Source organism: Heterodontus francisci, chromosome 22, assembly GCF_036365525.1.
Source record: "Heterodontus francisci isolate sHetFra1 chromosome 22, sHetFra1.hap1, whole genome shotgun sequence".
In the NCBI taxonomy this organism is placed as follows: domain Eukaryota; kingdom Metazoa; phylum Chordata; class Chondrichthyes; order Heterodontiformes; family Heterodontidae; genus Heterodontus; species Heterodontus francisci.
Window position 1 is genome coordinate 80,876,136 of NC_090392.1, and position 19,481 is coordinate 80,895,616.

The 19,481-nt window shown below is 41.7% G+C and overlaps 1 protein-coding gene across 2 annotated transcripts in view; it reads left to right on the top strand.

The window, feature by feature from the left end:
* The window catches only part of cbl (Cbl proto-oncogene, E3 ubiquitin protein ligase), a 281,338-nt gene extending 266,104 nt beyond the window's left edge, over window positions 1-15,234 (top strand). For both annotated transcript variants that reach the window (XM_068054161.1, XM_068054162.1), the window contains 3 exons: window positions 825-910; window positions 1,058-1,255; window positions 6,632-15,234. In XM_068054161.1, the coding sequence (XP_067910262.1) occupies window positions 825-910; window positions 1,058-1,255; window positions 6,632-6,894 (547 nt within the window). In that variant the 3' untranslated portion in view covers window positions 6,895-15,234. The remainder of the gene's footprint in view (window positions 1-824; window positions 911-1,057; window positions 1,256-6,631) is intronic.
* Window positions 15,235-19,481: the final 4,247 nt, after the last annotated feature.

Below are 19,481 nucleotides of genomic sequence, written 5' to 3' on the forward strand. Positions count from 1 at the left end.
TACAGTTCCATTTAAATATTTAAAGAGACATTTAATAAAATAACTAAATACATTTATTCTGCCCCTCTCCTACCCCCCCCCCCATAACAATTAAATTAACTACCTGCCCTCTCCCCTGCCCAAAAAAAACATCTTATCCACCTGACCTTTCCCCACCCCCCCAAAGTACATTAACTTTAACCTTATAACCCTTCCCACCATCCCCTACACTAATGATATTAATTTGACCCCACTCCCGCACTGAGAAAAATCCCACCTCCCCACCAGTGTTCTGCCTCAGTTCCCTGGACGGGGTCCAAAGGCACGGGAGTGCCGGCCAGCGGCACAAAGATTGCACCGGGACAGACGGCGGGAAGATAGGTCTCATTAATTCATTGATTTTAATTAATTTGAATATTTAAATGGCGATCCTGTCGCCGAGCAGTTGTGGGGGTGGGGTGGGGGGTGGTTGCTGCCACCGGCAATATCGGGCAGGGTCTTCCCCATGTCGGGATGTGTGGCGACCCTCTTTTGGAGGCATTTTCTGGCCCCCCCATATCGCCACGACCCCCGACATCGGGGCAGTCTGTAAAATTCAGCCCATTAAGTGCAGTTGAATAGAATTCATAAAACAAAAGAAAAGTTCAGTGGTAGTAATACTGAATGCGCTGTGAAGATGCTTTCTGAAGGAGACTACAAGTACTTGGTTACTAACTGAACCCTTGCTAATGTTGAGTTCATCAAGTGCACACCTGATAACAGATTAACTGAAAAACATAATCTAGAGGAACTGGTTCTTGTAACTGAGTAATTGCTGTTGATTTTTTTCCCTTTGTTTTGATTAGAACTTTGACTGAATCAGACCCGTTGAGACAGATGTGCGAATCTATGTTTACATCATCTCAGGCAATGAACATAGATTTTACATCTGGTAAGCTGCTTCTACACAAATTGTTATCCTTCAGTGAAACCTAATCCCCTGAGATGTAACGTATACTTTTATGCCCCTTCCAAAAGTTTAGGGGTCTTTTGTTCTGTCACTCACTGAGCTATTAAACCTCATATTCATTATCTGTAGATAATGGTGACTGTGCCATCAGCGACGGGCCTGAACGGGGTGAGAGTGAAGATGAGGATAACGCTTATGACTTCCCCAAACCACCTGTGCCACTTCCTCCAGCTCGTCGCACATTGTCTGATATCTCTTATGCCACTTCAGCATTTGCCACTGTGTCTGTTGATCAGAATCTGCCTAATCCTAATGCACATACAGGAGGTGAGTTTTAAAAAATTTATTCTCTGGATGTGGGTATCACCAGCTACTACGGTTAGTTGGTTGGCATCCTTCCATCTATGAAAGATGATGGACACGCAGCAAACAATCCATTTAGCTGGGGTGTCTTCTCTTGGTGCAACTTTTGTTGATGGCTGTGAAGGCCAATCCTTGTCAGGCAACTTCTGCCACATGTGGCGCACGTGAAGCTGCCAAGTGACACTGTGAATTGTTTTTGATGTTGGCATCTGTTGCCAAGCTGCTGTAGCAACTGGTCATCTTGGTAGTGCACACCAGTCTACAGGATGGTTCGTCATTTCCCGCTTTCGCCAGCTAGTGACTCCCAACTGTGATAGTCGACATGTAGGGCCTTCATGTCACGCTTGCAAGTATCTTGAAGCGGAGCTTTGGGCGCCCGACTGGTCATCTGGCCCCGGCTACCTCACCATACAGAAGGTCCTTTGGTATGCAGCCATCTTCCATCCTGCGGACGTGTCCGATTCACCAAAGCCGCCTCTTTTTTTTTAGCGTCAACACACTTGGGAGCTCTGCCTTTGAGAGGACTGCCATATTTGTGATTTTGTCCGACCAGGATACACCCATAATGCGCCACAGACAGTGAAGATGGAAATTATTGAGCTTCTTTTCCTGGTAGCTGTAAGTCGCCCATGTTTCACAGCTAATACAGCAAGGTGTTGAGAACACAGGACTTATAAACCGTCAGCTTGGTGCTAGGGGTCAGCTTGGTGTTGTTCCATGCACGTTTTGCAAGTCGGCCAATGGTGGTAGCTGCTTTCTCTATGTGTGTATCGAGCTCTACATCAAGGGACAGATTGTCTATCACCGTGGACCCAAGATAGCAGAGTTTGCTAACCACTTCCAGCAACGCCAGCATTTTTATTGCCATTTCTTGTTTCCCTGAGGAAATGGTGACCCGCCTTGAACCACTGCCGTCCGTGTGGTGAAGGTGCTCCCTCAGTGCTGTTCGGTAGGGACTTCCAAGATTTTGACCCAGCAACAGTGAAGTGGCGGTGATGTATTTCAAAGTCTGGGTGTTGTCCCTTTTGTTTAATTCATTCGCGGACTGTGACCATTGCTGGCAAGGACAGCATTTTTTACTTATCCCTCATTGCCCTTGAGAAGGTGGTGGTGAGCCATCTTGAACCACTGCAGTCCATGTGTTATAGGTGCACTCACCGTGCTGTTAGGAAGGGAATTCCAGATTTTTGACCCAGCGACAGTGAAGGAACAGCAATATAGTTCCAAGTCAGGATGGTGTGTGGCTTGGAGGGGAACTTACAGGTGGTGGTGTTCCCATGTATCTACTGCCCTTGTCCTTCTAGGTGGTAGAGGTCACTGGTTTGGAAGGTGCTGTTGAACAAGGTTTAGTACATTGCTGCAGTGCATCTTGTATATGGTAGACACTGCTGCCACTGTGTGCCAGTGATGAAGGGAGTGAATGTTTAAGGTGGTGGATGGGTTGCCAATCAAGTGGGCTGCTTTGTCCTGGATGGTGTCATGCTTCATGAGTGTTGTAGGAGCTGCACCCATCCAGGCAAGTGGAGAATATTCCATCACACTCCTGACTTGTGCCTTTGTAGATGGTGGACAGACTTTGGGGAGTCAGGAGGTGAGTTACTCACTGCAGAATTCTCAGTCTCTGTCCTGCTCTTGTAGTCACAGTATCTAAATGGCTGGTTCAGTTAAGTTCCTGGTCAATGGTAAACCCCACCCCCCCCCCCCCCACCCCCACCCCGAGGATGTTGATGGTGGGAGCTTCAGCGATGGTAATGCTGTTGAATGTCATGGGAAGATGGTTAGATTCTCTCTTGTGGGCAATAGTCATGGCCTGGCACTTGTGTGCACGAATGTTACTTACTAACCACTTATCAGCCTAAGTCTGGATGTTGTCCTGGTCTTGCTTGCATCTGGACCTGGGCTGCTTCAGTATCTGAGGAGTCGCGAATGGTGCTGAACATTCTGCAATCATCAGCGAACATCCCCACTTCTGACTTTGACAGAGGGAAGGTCATTGATGAAGCAGCTGAAGATGGTTGTGACGAGGTCATTACTCTGAGGAACTCCTGCAGTGAAGTCCTGGGACTGAGATGATTGACCTCCAACAGGCACAACTATCTTCCTTCATGCTAGGTATGACCCAAACCAGTGGAGAGTTTCCCCCCCACCCTGATTCCCATCAATTTTGCTAGGGCTCCTTGATGCCACACTCTGTCAAATGCTGCCTTGGCGACAAAGGCAATCACGCTCACCTCACCTCTGGAGTTCAGCTCTTTTGTCCATGTTTGGACCAAGTCTGGATTGGGGTCTGGAGCTGACTGCCCCTGGCGGAACCCAAACTGAGCATTGGTGAGCAGGTTATTGTTAAGTGCTGCTGGATAACACTATTAAGGTCACCTTCCATCACTTTTCTGATGATCGAGAGTAGACTAATGGGGCAATAATTGGCTGGATTGGATTTGTCCTGTGTTTTGTAGACAGGACATACTTGGACAATTTTCCACATTGTTGGGTAGATGCCAGTATTGTGGTTGTACTGGAACAGCTTGACTAAGGATGTGGCTAGTTTGGGAGCACATCTTCTGGAGGGGAACTTGTAGGTGATGGTGTTCCCATGTGGCTGCGGCCCTTGTTCTTCTAGGTAGTAGAATTTAGAGGTGCTGCCAAAGAAGCCTTGGTGAGTTGGTGCAATGCATCCTGTAGATAGTATATACTGCAGCCACAGTACACTGGTAGTGGTTATTTAGGCTAGCCGGTAAATTGCTGATGAAGCAAACTGCTTTGTCTTGGATGATGTCAGGCTTCTTGATAGGTTGTAGCTACACCTATCTGGGCAAGTGGGGAGTATTCCATTTCACTCCTGATTTGTGCCTTAAAGGTGGCAGAGACACTTTAAGGTGTCAGATGTGAATCATTTGTCACAGAATACCCAGCCTCTGAACTGCTCTGGTAGCCACAGTATTTATGTGGCTGGTCCAGCTGCATTTCTGGTTAGTGGTGACCCAGAGGATGCTGATGGTGGGAGACTTGGTGATAATGCTATTGAACGTCAAGAGAAGGTGGTTAGGCTCTCTCGTTGGAAATGGTCATTTTGGCACAAATGCCACTCGCTTACCAGCCCAAGCCTGATTTTTTTTCCAGTTTTACACATGGGCATGGACTTCTTCATTATCTTAGGAGTTGCAAATGGAACTGAACACTGCAATCATCAGGCATCAGCCCCACTTCTGATCTTATGATGGAGAAAAGATAATTGATGAAGTAGCTAAAGATGGTTGGGCCTCGGACAGTGTTCTGAGGAACTTATGCAGTGATGCCCTGGTGCATTTGATACCAATAGCAATGTTGTATTACAAACTGCAATAACGATTTACTGTGTCCTGCAACTCAGAAATTGCAACTTCAACTTCATTTCACTGTGTCACCTCTGAGTCTACTGCTGTGTTTTCTTTCATTTTTGTCATTTTTTTCTTAATTGAGAAACCTAGGTGAAGGGCCACGGCCCAACGAGCTGGAAACCACTAACGTTTCGAAGACTGAATAATCAATGAGTAGTAACTGACATTAATCTTGTATTTTAAAATTCTGTAGATTATAGCATGAAGAGAAGACAAAGGGAGGTAAATTTTAAGATCTTGGGAATGTGCAAGTTAGGACAGGAAATGATGCACTAGTTTTGATTTCAATACAGTGCGGATATAAGGAGGAGGAGTAGCGTGAATGGTAGAATATTGGCAGCTGAAGAGGACAAGAGAGAAGAAGTTTAAGCAAAGGACCAAAGCGGTGATAAATTAGATGAAAGTTTTTGACAGTGAAGTTAGAAGCTACAGATCGATTTAAAGTGTTTCCTTGTGTCATATCCAGGAATGTGTGAGATATGCTAGAAGAGCCTCCCAAAATTTGGTGAGCAGTATTCAAGATTTGAACAGACTGGGCTTTGGAGAAAGTTGTTGAAGGGAGAATTAGTGTTTGACATGAAATGATTGCTCCTTCCTTGGGTTTAAATGACATCAGATAGCAGGTTAAGAGATTTATTGTGGTGATCAGGATGCTTCAGCATTCTGCCTTGCAGCTGGGCTCAGTATCTCTTCCAGGCTGTTCCATGCCTTCATATGAAAAAGGAGAAAAAAAAGGAAGTTCTTGAAAGTTATAGTCCTAGTCTTAGTGATTTTTTTCTCTAAAAATAGGTCTTAATCTTAAGTGTATATTTGTTTAGTTGTATTCAGGTGGTGGGCATTAACTGGGGCTTCACCTGTGCTCATATAGGAGCAGGCTGAAAACTGGTTGTTGGGTTTGGAGGTGCACAATATATGTAATGTGTGTCTCTGTAAATAAAAGCTTGTAAGTGTATAAAGATTAGTTTCCAGTTCTATCTTCCAACATCTGGCTATCTGACTTATAACAGTTAAGATCTGCTGCTGACTTAACTAGTAAAGGAACTGGCTAGTGTTGAACTGACCAGGAAGTCTTGCATTGGATCCCTAGTCTGCTGAGTTAGCTGATGTCTGCCTCGGTGAAGGAAGGGATAAATAGGCCAGTTTATCTGTTTTTAATCTTTGTTCAGTGACTTGTGCTGGAAAACTGTCAGTCTGTTTGGGTCCAGAATCGAATCGTCTGCCAACTCTCACTGTCTGGGCCGACAGGTCCAAAATGACCATTTGGGTAAGTTACTGGAGGGCAGGTGCTGATTATAGAACTAAACTCCAGCAGCAACCCCCACTTCAGAAGAGAAGAAAACCTGTGAAAATAAACTTGAGGTTAATTTTATAATTCAAGGATATATATTAAAATAGAGTGCCAATATTGAATGTGTTGTGTGTCTGCGATAAACAGGATTGCTACTCGGGTGATGTATGGGATAGTCACTTCCTGTAACCCAGCATGAATTTTTATTTTATTTTTTGTGGGATGTGGGTGTCGCTGGCTAGGCCAGCATTTATTGCCCATCCCTAATTTCCCTTGAACTGAGTGGCTTGCTAGACCATTTCAGAGGGCATTTAAGAGTCAACCACATTACTGTGGGTCTGGAGTCACATGTAGGCCAGATCAGGTAAGGACGGCAGATTTCCTTCCCTAAAGGACATTAGTGAACCAGATGGACTTTTACAATGGTTTCATGGTCACCATTAGACGAACTTTTTTTTAAATTCACCATCTGCTGTGGTGAGATTCAAACCCATGTCCCCAGAACAGTAACACAGGTCCCTGTGTTACTAGTCCAGTGACAGTACCAATGTGCCATCGCCTCCCCTTAATTGGTGCCTTCAGGTCAGGAAAAGATAAAAAGCGGAGAGTTTAAAAAAGATGAAGATTTCAGATGATGAGTCTGCCTCATCAGTTTTTTAATTTACTTTTTCTCAGATTCATCTGCACCTGAAAGACCTCCCAAACCATTACCTCGTCGAATCAACTCTGAGCGCAAATCCAGCCCTAGTCGGTCAAACAGCTGTAACATCTCACAGCAGCAGACTCTCTCAGCCGAGATCAACAGCCTCTTGAGCCAGGGCTACTCATATCAGGATATCCAGAAGGCATTGCTAATTGCACAAAACAACGTGGAAATGGCAAAGAATATTCTGCGAGAGTTTGTGTCTGTTCCTTCCCCTGCACACATTGCAACGTAGCCAACCCTCAGGACACTGCCTCCGGCAAGCCAGAGCTCATAGATGGGGTCTGATATAAGCTTCGGCTTGAGTGACAACGTGCCTCATCTAACCCTGTCGCCTCATCAATTTGAATAATCAGGTCTGTGCAAATACTGAAGGATGGTAGCTCCCTGCCTTGTTTCCATTCCAGCTGTGGGCTTTTTTTAAAAATAAAGTTTATATATGAAGGTTTATATAAGATGTCTGACCTTGACACAGTTGCATTATTGAGAGCAGTTATCACATACAAAGGAATTTTGCAATTACTTTAAACTGATCCCAATTGGTTCATTTATGTATAACTACCATAAATGTTTTCAATATAATGTGCATTTCCACTATCAAAAAAAATTCCAAAAGTGAATGTGCCACAACGCACGAATGTTAAAATTATTTTTTCCAAATTGTAGCCCAAAGTTAAGAAATATGTATTATACACAGGGTGTATTATATTCAAAGATTGTATGTATTCAAAGTATGTAGTAACAGGCCTCTCTCTGCCTGTGCAAGTATTGTGTAAAACGAAATCGGAGATATTAGCAGTGAGTTGGGTTTCAGAAGTCATGGTTCCAGCTTAAGGGGCTTTAAAAGTAGGCCTGGACTCATCTGGTGTTGCTTGTAAATGTCTGGCACTGGGATATGCAGCTGCTGTTGTGGAACCAGGTTAGCATTTATACCAGCCTGCCATTCAGAAAAACATGTGGGTCTATTTTTGTCCAAACAGGAATCATTTGCACACAAATAAAATATAGTTAGAAAGTTGTATTCATACAATAACTGGTGGTGTACATATGAGAGAGAACTTTAATGTGAAAAGTGGATCCCAATCTAGACAGGTCGAAAAGAGATGTTCAGACCAGTGGTGCAAAGTCCGTGCCGTAAATACATCTGCAATGACAGATTGAGATTCCCTGTGTAATTATAATCTATATTTTCCCCATTTGAAATATTGTGCCTAGCATGAGTCTTGAATGTAAAATAAGCAAACAAGAATGGAAATTGAGTGGCAGGTGGCTGCATGAGATCAGTGCAACACTGATACTGAGCAGATATTAGAGCAGTTTGAGGATTATTCCCAGCTGATCCCTGATGAAAATATCGTTGCTGGTTTACCCAGAAAGAGCTTTCTGGGTTAAAAATACTTGGTTTGTAAATCTTTGTGCCACAATGAATTTAATCCCAAGTACATGAGAAAAGTCAGGAATCTGACTCATGAAGCTTATCTTCCAAGAACATTTGCCCTGTCCTTATAACATCACATGCATTTGGCTATTCAGTCCCCAAAAAAAATGTACTTGTTATTTCCAATATGCTGCTGTCTGTCCCGTGTAATTTAAAAAAAAATATTTGGCACTGAGTTGTGATTTTTGACTTTTAATGGCTGTATTTTAAAACTAAGAAGCCTAGTACAAAAACAAAATATTGGGGATGCTGGAAGTCTGAAATAAAAACAGGAAATGCTCAGGTCAGGCAACATCTGTGGAGAGCGAGAAAGAGAAAAATGTGAATGTTTCAGGTCAATTATCTTTCATCAGAACTGGTTTCATCGACCTGAAACATTAACTCTGTCTCTCTCTCTCACTCTCTCTACAGATGCTGCCAGACCTGAGTATTTCCAACATTTACTGTTTTTATTAATGAAGAAGCCTTTTTCTGTTTGGATTAAGAATTGCCTACACCAAGATTGAACAGGAGCAACTGTTGGGGGACTGCAATCCCCTGAACTAGGGAAGGGAAAAATCAGCTTCTGATTGCTTTCCAGTGACTCCTACAAAAGTGTGTGTGTCTTTGTGTGTCTCCTGTCTGTGTCTGTGTCCCTGTCTCCTGTCTGTGTGTTCAAGCGTGCAGATGTTCTGCAAGCAAAGGGTTGGACTTGTCTTTTGTGCTCTCCATAGTGAAATAGCCTGGGTTTGTCAGCTACTAGAGGGTTGCTGGGATTTGAAGTTAAGAATGAGTTAGTACCTTCAGGAGAAGGGAGATGAAAAAACTGAAGAAACATGTGGGTTGTTGAATCAGATACACCTTTAACTTCAGTTAATTGCACTGGTCTAGACATTCCTGCTCTGTACAAACTGAATTGGGCAACTCTTCGCCAATTGTGCTGTAGCTCCTGATAACAGGAAACTGCCCAAAATGCCACATGACACTCTGGTCAGGAATAGTTTTAGAATTGTTTACAATCAAGTTTGGAGATTTTGTAGAAATCTGCTTCCCATCAATGCTTTTAGTTCAAAACCTGGTAAAATCTAGATAAAAAATTTAAAACTGCCACATCAGTCAAGTAAGACCAACAGCAATGATAGTTCTGCATTTTTAAATAAAGTCCAGTGCCGGCGTCTTCGGAACACTCCCAGATTCGCCCATGCGCAGAATGTGTGATAAATTGAGCAGCGCCATCTTTACTACTGGCAACTGCCAAAAACGTCGCAGACATGTTTCAGTGCATGAGGCTGCATTTGCGCATGTGCAAGTACTGCGCCATCTAGTGGCTGTGTTGTCAGCAAACGCAGCCTTAAATAATTCTCCTACTCTCCCCATGCCAGCATTACTGTTAGAAGTAATATCGGGTACGATTTTTCACCGTGCTGTTGTGATCAACAACCAGCAAGTAAAACTTGACGTGACATTTACTGTGAAGTTCATGAAAGTATGTGACATTGGACATTCTTCAAAGAAAATATTAATACCTAGTATAAGTATTATAAAATCACACAATGATGCAGCAGAACAGAAGGCCATTTGGCCCATCATGCCTGTGCTGGCTCTTTGAAAGAGCTATCCAATCAGACCCACTCCCCTGCCCTTTCCCCATAGTCCTGTAAAGCTTTTCTCCATCGCACATTGTCAAAAGCACAATGGTTTAACTTTTGTTTACATTTCTGCTCTAGCAGAATGTTTACAATTTTATCTGGGATAGGACAGGGATCAAATGTTAAAATTAAAAAAAAAGGATAGTACAGGAAGTTCTTCGATCTCAAATTTGCAAAAATAAAAAGTTCTTGAATGAAAATTCTGGTTCAGCTGTTGGAAAGGTTGCACCCTGCATGCAGCCATATACAATTCTAAATGCATAACACTGTGTTCCCATTGATTCTTCATCCATCCTTCCACTCCATTTACAAGTTTAAGGAGTTCTTCGTGAGACTGTTCCTTCACCAAAAGCTGCATGATGTCTGATCTGAGGCAAATTGTTGGTGTTTTTAAACCCACGTTGTGGGCAGTTTCTTCATAAAGGAGTGATTTTCATCTGTCTGAATGCAAGCATATGTGTTTGTATTGTAATGGAGTATAGAAGATTGGTTGTAGTGAACTATCCTTTTTCCAGTACTGTATGCGTTGTCTAAATATTCTGGCTGATGTCAGGCAGAGTTGAACACTGGATGAATGTCTGCAGGGTCGATTTGCTGGAATAGGAGGTATAACTAAAATGTGCTTTATCACAATTTGCTAATGGTCTAATTTAATTCTATTCTTGCTGGTTCAGCACAGTTCAGTTTTATAAACTATCTAATTACTTGGATTAAAAAGAATTTTCATATTATTTAAAGATTGCTATACTTTGATAATTATAACATGCTTGGAGCCAGCTTCACATGCAGTCAGTGAATCACATGATTGCCTGGTATATTCTTACTGAGAGTAGCTGATGTATTGTGCCATATTTTGAGAGGGGGGTGGTGTTGGGGGGGAATGGTAGTGATCATTAGTTACTGAGTCTAAATATCTTGTGACAAGTTGTGTTTAATGTTCATTGTTATCTTAGATGCACTGATTTGTGTAGGTTGGATCAGTGTTGTGATCATTTGTAATTATTGGTCAATGGTTGGCATTAATAACTGGATTTTTCATTTACCTGAAACACTGACAGTGTTGCACTTCAATATGGCTGTAATTAAACCTTATACAAAATTAAACAACATTAATACAAATACATTTTTATTAACAAAAAATATGCTGTATTTCAGTTTCCTGGGAGGTGTATAACTCGTTAGATGAATTATATCTTTGGGGTCATGGTGGCAACTTTCACATGGTTTAGGAAGATCTGTCAGACAGTGATTGTGTGAAAGGGATTCACATTTCCCAAGAAGCAAGGATTGTCAGTTTGTAGCCCGCTTACCTGTGGAAAAATGTTTGACATGTCCTCCGGAGACGTCATTGCATTTTGGGGTCAATCCTGATTCTGAAAGCCTCTAGCATTGTGTTTGCCATCTTAAAAATCACAAGTAATTAAATAAGTGAATATTCTCCCTCACAACTGCGACATCTAGCACTGAGAACCTGGCTGCAGATTTCTTTAAAGAATGCTGCACAGTGAGTTTAGTTCTTGCCTTTTTCACTTTTATTTTCTCCCTATGTCTCCAAGTAATCCTCCATCTAATGACACGAATTGACCACAAACACTCTGAGATAGGAAATTAAAGTAGTCTTTGAGCTTTGGGCTAGACGTTTTAGTTTGGAGTTCATGCACAAACCTGATTACAACAGCAGAGAGTAGCTGAGGATGGAACCCATCATGCTATCCCACTGCAAGTTTACTTAACGGATCCATCTCTGTTCAGATGAGTGGAACAGTATCTTCAGGGCTTTAGTAATGTGTTCATTTTCAAAGTGGACAGGGACTGGGTGGGTTATTTCAGTTTTACATCCTTTTCTAGTCAGGACTTTAGTCACTGGGAATTGAATGGGAAATCCAGCTAGGAGGGGGACAAGCAACCTTAGTCAAATAATATGAAACCTGCTAATTCATTAGCGCTTCCATCAGCTACAGAAAAGGGTTTAGAAGACATTGATAATTTCATGGCTTGGTTTGCGCTATTTACTGCTGCTTATTTTGTGTGAGGACGGCACATTATTCAATGAACGTATGGTATAAAAAGTATATATATATATATAAATTGTTAAATTAACTGATATTAAATATGAAAATGCAATGTTTTGAAAAGCTGGGCTTAATCAATGGGCTTGATCAGGTGAGGGGGTTGAGAGGGTTCATTTTCAGGAGAAAACAAAATGCTAGCGGTTGTTAAAACAACCTAACCAGCAGCAGGATCTGGTGAACTGTATCATGAAACACTATTTATCAATCTCAAAATTTGAGATATGGTGTTCTAACTTCCCCCTCACCATATTCCTTCAGTTGAATGAACAGAGGGTCATATCCTATAGTTCCTTTCACTGAATCTAAGCTGTGAACATCACTTCTGGAGCTCTCAACTTTTGTAGAATGCTAGAGTAATTTATGACACCGAAGGAGGCCATTTTTTTTATTTCATGGGATGTGCATGTCGCTGGCAAAGCCACCATTTGTTGCCCATTCCTAATTGCCTTCAAGAAGGTGGTGGTAAGCCACCTGTCGAGTCCATGCCAGCTCTCCGTGCAGCAGTCCAGTCAGTTCCGTTCCCTCACTCTGTCTGTGTAGCCCTGCAAGTTTATTTCCCTCAAGTGCCCATTCACTTTCCTTTTGAAATCATTGATTATCACTGCTTCCACCACCCTCATAGGCAGCGAGTTCCTGGTCATTACCACTCGCAGCATAAAAAAGTTCTTCCTCATGCCCCCCTGCATCTCATGTCCAATCTGTGTACAAGGACGAGGGGACAATCAGTTAATGGGAACATTTTTTCCTTGTCTACCTTATCCAAACCTGTCATAATCTTGTACACCTCTATCAAATCTCCCCTCAACCTGCTTTGTTCCAAGGAGAACAACCCCAGCTTCTCCAACCTAACAAAGCCAAGGTTATTCACTGCAACTTCATCTGGTAAATTGTGATTCAGTGCAGATGTAACAAACTTACCCTGCCTGTAAAACCTGTGTAAAGCATCTCCCGAACTGTACCAATAATCTAAAGTGTATTGTATTGAGAAGGAATCTTGAATTTAAGACTGAGGCTGCAGGGCTGAACTCTAATAGGAAATGGAGTGTGATGCTGATTGTTGCTTGCAGATGAAAGACAGAGCTGAGACACCCCAGTTAACCAAACTGGTGACCATTGACCACTGCAGATGCAGGATGTGACCTGTAGCTTAGTTTATCTTTCACTGCAGCTCAAACTTGAGCCTTAATGAACGTCACAGTTTATAAAGTAGACATCTGTTTTTTTACATGCTAAACATGAGGCTGGATTGAAATTGAAGTTAGAAATTTCCTGAAGTTAGGAATTCTAAGCCCTAAATTGATTTAAATGCAGCTGTAGTAATACAAGATGGTTTCATTAAATCAGGGTCATATATTTTAGATAAACAATTTTTTACAAATGTTAAAACCTTTGACTTCTGCATTTCTTGAATTTTCAGTGGCAATCGTGCAGCCGGTTTTATCCGAGGCCTGGTTTGGTATTTTTTATGTTCTTGCCCCAATTTCAGAAATGGGTGCCAGAATGTGCGCTTTCCACCACCCACCCCCAACCCCCTTTTTAAAAAGTTGAAATTTTGATGTAAGAGAACACAAGTTCATCTGTATTGAATTTCTCACCGTGTAGCATGCTGCAGTCATTCTGTTTGTACCATACAGTCCAACATTAGTTGATTTCCTCAGGATTTCAGCAAGGATTACATTTAGTCAATGCAATGCAGAGCTTTGTGTATTTGGATCTGCAGAATGTTTCTCTCCTCCAAACTTTCTGAGACACCACCTCTTGAAGAGAGAACAAGTCAGTCAGTGTCCAAGGTAGATGTGGCCCAAAGGTAAGTAAGAATCCTAAAGAATATGAATAAGATTATTTGCTTAAAGCTGATTAAATCCTATTGCTTTATAGTCCATTTCAAACTTTGCATGTAAAATGGGCAATCTCTCCACAGGAGCAGGACCGATTGATGGGTTTTGATTCTGATTAGCACCAGATTCATAGCTTGATAGTTCTTGTGCTCTCCAGTCTTATCAGTGGGTGTCTCCAGTGAATAAGCAGGTTGTGGCGAAATCACCTTGTGAAGTTGAGGCTTGAATTATGCAGTGTCTTATCACATCTCTCCGAAATGTTTGGCTTCACACAGCAAGTTATTTTGGAAACGCACTGGCTGTTAATGAGCAAATGCAACAAATAGCAATGAGATAAATCACCAGCTAATTTCTCCCTGCTCCTTAACTAGAGCCATGAGAGCTTTTAACATCCACCAGACTGACCATTTCATCCAAAGGATGATACCCCCTACAGTGTAGAGTATTAGCTTGGAGTATGAGCTCAAATGGCATGTGTGGGGCTAGAACCTACAATTCACTAGCCCTGAGATGACTGCTACCAACTGAGCCAGCCTGATCAAGTAGCTGAATTTCACAGCAAGATGGGCTGCCAGTTTGAGCCATGGTAGCAGTGACTTTCATTTGATCTTCCACTTTGCCAGTTCTTGTCAGTCAGCTGATCAGGGAGCTCAATTTGTCCCAGTTAACACCCAGTTGTCGCAACAGAAAGATACTGCATTGAGCAGAGAAACCTGAGGGGGGATTAAGAAAAATAGGGTCTGTAGATATGAGAAGGAGAGGTGGTGAGCCCAGGGTTGAAATTATTTGTAGCAGTGACTATTTCCTGTAAATTGAATACAGGACTGTGGTTTGTATGCAATGTGACCTGAATACTTGAGTGGTGGACTTTGCAAAGTGAGCATCCACTTTCTCGTATGTTCCAGTCGAGTTCAGCATTATGCTGGATCTGAATTGTTGTATGGCGTAGTTTGCAAGCTTGGTATTGATGAGGATGGGTAGGGGCGGGGTGTATGTAGGCAGCACTGCCACATACACACTGGCAAGGCACTATCAGAAGATAACAAGAGCCTGCTTTTAAAGGATTTCTGCATTAACCCTTTGAGTACTCAACAGCTTTCTAAATATGCACTTGCTTTGCCTCATAGCCTTTGAGCAAAGGATTTTCTGTAAATTTCGTATGCTCAATGTTGAAATGTACAGAACTACAGGACGTTTAAGTCTCGGTATTTTTATTAAATACTGTAAACTTAAGATTTTAATTTTGGTGAAAATACTACTATGAGAGATGATCTTCAATGCTTTTGATATGATGAAGGTTGAGACTCGCCATGCAACTGGTCAGTCTCTGTGTCCATTTCAAGCAATGCGTCCGTTTCCTGAGATATTAATTTGTTTTATTCTGCACTGATGTAGGACGATCTTTCACTTTGTTCAGGGTTTTTTGTGCTTGCAATATGTAATTTTTTTAAACTCCTAACCTCATCGCAGATTCTGAAAGTTCTGTGCAATTAATTTATATTCATTTAAGTGCTCTCTGACTGTGTTGGTAAGTGTTTTAAGAAATAGCAAATGGAAAATGCTATTGTGAAATAATGTATTAAATATGTACTGAAATCACGCAAGCTTGTGTACAGCTTTTTATTGAGGGGTCACAAACATTAATAACTCTGGCAAAGAAAAGTTCTGTTGAGGAAATATAGCCTTTTGTCTGATGGCCAATCCTTTTCCCCGTCACCTCCAGCTGTTTGTTTCTCATCTCTCATTTCTAATAAGCAATTCCTGTCACTTTTATAGTCTGGAATTTCTCTCTCCTTTCACGCCTAATCTTTCTCTCATCTGATAGAGGCTTCTTTCCCCTCCAACTTCTCTCTCTTGACCTTTCGTGTGTGTGTGTGTCTTTTTCTCTCTGTTTCATCAATGCTGATATAGTCAATGGCCTTTTAAAGCACCCTTGTTCTTCCTAAGCTGTCCTGTATGCACCCATCAAACCACTCCACCCCCCACCCCCCAACATCCTCATTATTGAAATCAAGTCTCCAACTGTAACCTCCTTTCCTGTACCTCACTCGCCCCTCAGTGATGAGACAAAAAAAACACAACAGAGGTGGGAAAACACAGGATTCCTCCTTGCCACAGAATTCCCCTGCCCCTTCCCCCCCCCCACCCACCCCAAAATAAAACCACAGCAACCTAGTGAACTTGTGAAGGATATTTATTTTTGCCTGCATGGGGACGTAGGTAGATGCTATAAGAAGAGGTGATGGGGTGGGGAAGAGAATTAGGCCTTCTAAACCTTGCTGTATCTTCTCCTTGTCTCACTCCCTTTGTTAAACATTTAGTTCCGAAGAAAGTCCTACACCTGAAATGTTAACTTGTCTTTTCTCTTAACAGATGCTGAATGACCTGTTGTGTATTTCCAGCATTTAATGTTTTTATTTGATTTTCAGCATCTGCTGTTTTTCCCTTCAGGTTTAAGTAGACCCATTGCTAAAGATGTTGATGTATCCACAGGCTGTTTGATTCTGAGTTTATAACTAGAGTCAAACTTACAAATTGAGTGAGTTAATTCTAAAATGCAGTTTTACCTTTGTGAGACCACGTCTGGAGTAGTGCATGCAGTTTTGATCTCCCATTTTAAGAAAAAGACTGTTAAGTTATTGGAGGGTGTATGGAAGATGAGCCTGGTATGCAACACTACTTTTAGAAGAGGAGAAAAAAATTACAAAGAAAGTTAAAACTTCAACCATGAATTGGTTTGAAAAAGGAGCTGTTGGCTTTTTATGGAAGAAAGCTTTTTATAATGAGTTTACAGTCTCACATCAAATGGACCCTGGCTTCTGCTCACTCCAGGTATGTTGGCTTACATTTAACAATCTGAGGCAAGAATAAAGCATTTGTGACTTTGTTGGGTTATTTATTGGATTCTTTCTGGCTGATCACAGCACCCTTAGAGTTAATGTTAAATACTATGAACTGGTTCATCAATCGGCACAGAACATACAATGTGACCTGGTATGTTGAAACATTAATATTGACCATTTAATATACTAATGTCTGTTGAGTACATCCTGTTGAGTAGGTTCCTGATAGCTTGATAAGTGATAATTTCATGCAATCACGAATCAGTAGGTTTCCTAGAAAAATTATCCTTTGTAATTGACATAGGGATCTTTTTAAATTAATAAATTTGATTAACAGTTAGATCAGGAGTGAAGAGTTAAGTCGGATGTGTCAATGATGGGACCACATTTCATGGTAGTCCTGATGCTAGGCTTGAGTTTGCCTGCCTGCACTTAGCTCAATAATTAGTTCGCAGCTGTCAGGATTGAGACCAGTCAGAACAGTGTGGCTTAATGTTCGTGCAGGAGAAAGGTCATTAATATTTTTTACAGTTTAAGCTTAGTAATAGTTTGTAATTACTGTAATTATGTTTGTACTAAGGACTGCTCTTGAACCTATTTTATGCTATACTTGAGATTATGTTGTGGCATATGATATATTCCATTAAACAAGCGTTCTTGCATTGCTGAGTTTTACTACATTTATCTAGGTATTGGGTAGGAAAAGGGACACTCTAATTTCTAAGGAACCTGAGTTCCACTTGTGGTAGTGTCTGAGATCAACATAGGAGTAAAACCCCAAAACAAAAAAGAATCATAGAATCTTACAGCTTAGAAATGGCCATTCAGCCCATATCTGTGCTGGTGTTCTTCTCTTTGAGCCACTGAGTCTAATCCCACTCTCCCGTACCCATTCATATCCTTTTAAACTAACTAATTCCCTTTTGAAAGAATTGATGAGCTTTGCTTCAGTGCAAATTGTGGCTGAGAAATCCACATTCTAACCGCAATCTACAACAACTTTTTCTAACCACCTCTTAAGTTCTTTTAATGACCACACATTTATGCCATCTTAAAACTTTCTTCTGAACCAGCAGCAAAAAAAAGTCTTTGCTGCTTATGTGAATAACCTAAAATAACCAGCAGAGCTACAGGGTTCGCATTGCCCCACAGACAACAGTAAAACTCCCAGAGCCCCAAAGAACGTGGCTTATTCAGTCACCGAAACCAATGCCCTCCGGTACTCAATATACAGATACTGTTCACAGCATATTAGAATATGAGAGTAAACTAGCAAAGAATATAAAAACAAATAGTAAGAGCTACTGCAAGTATGTAAAAAGGAAGAGTAGCTGAAGTAAATGTTGGTCTCTTAGAGGATGAGACTGGGGAATTAATAATGGGAAACAAGGAGATGGCGGAACCTTTGAACAGGTATTTTGTATCTGTCTTCTCGGTAGAAGACACTAAATGCATCCCAAGAATAGTAGAAAATCAAGGGGCAAAAGGGAGGGAGGAACTTGAAATAATCACTATCACTAGTGAAAAAGTACTAGGAAAACTAATGAGACTAAAGGCTGACAAGGTTCCCTGGACCTGATGGCCTGCACCCTAGGGTCTTAAAAGAAATGGCTGCAGAGATAGTGGATGCACTTGTTGTAATCTTCCAAAATTCCCTGCATTCTGGAAAGGTCCCAGCAGATTGGAAAACTGCAAATATAACGCCCCTATTCAAGAAAGGAGGGAGGCAGAAAGCAGGATACTAAAGACCAGTTAGTCTAACATCTGTCTTTGGGAAAATGCTGGAATGCATTATTAAGGAAGTAGTAAGAGGGCATTTAGAAAATAATAATACAATCACACAATCAGAATTGTTACAGCGCAGAAGGAGGCCATTCGGCTCAACGTGTCCGCACCGGCTGTCCGAAAGAGCAATTCACTTAGTGCCTTCTCCCCGTAACCCTGCACATTCTTCCTTTTCATATAACAGACTAATTCCCTTTTGAATGCTTCAGTTGAACCTGCCTCCACCACACTCACAGGCAATGCATTCTAGTTCTTAACCACTCGCTGTGTGAAAAAGTTTTTCCTCATGTCGATTTTGCTTCTCTTACCAATTACTTTAAATCTGTGCCCTTTCATTCTTGATCCTTTCATGAGTGGGGACAGTTTCTCCCTATCTATTCTGTCCATACCACTCATGATTTTGAATACTCTATCAAATCACCTCTAAACCTTCTCTTCTCCAAGGAAAACAGTCCCAACTTATCCAATCGGGAAAAGCAAGGGTCCCAACACTGACCCGTGGGGAACTCCACTACAAACCTTCCTCCAGCCCAAAAGACATCCATTAATCACTACTCTGTTTCCTGCCACTCAGCCAATTTTGTATCCATGTTGCTACCGTCACTTTTATTCCATGATCTATAACTTTGCTCACAAGTCTGTTGTGTGGCACTGTATCAAACGCCTTCTGAAAGTCCATGTACACCACATCAACTGCATTGCCCTCATCAACCCTCTCTGTTACGTCCTCAAAAAAACTCCAGCAAGTTCGTTAAACATGATTTTCCCTTTAAAAAATCCATGTTGACTTTCTTTAACTAACCCACATTGTCCATGTGAATATTAATTTTGTCTGGAATTATTCTGTCTAGAAACTTTCCCACCACTGAAGTTAAACTGACTGGCCTGTAGTTGCTGGGTTTATCTTTACACCCTTTTTTGAACAAGGGCGTGACGTTTGCAATTCTCGAGTCCTCTGGCATCGCCCCCGAGTCTAAGGAAGACTGAAAAATTATGGCCAGTGCCTCCGCGATTTCCACCCTCACTTCCCTCAGTATCCTTGGATTCATCTTATCCTGTCCTGGTGCTTTATCCACTTTAAGTACGGACAGCCTATCTAATACATCCTCCTTGTCAATTTTAAACTCTTCTGGTGTCTGAATTAGCCCCTCTTTCACCATTACCTCAATTGCATGGTCAACAAGCCGAGGCAACATGATTTGACGAAAGGGAAATCGT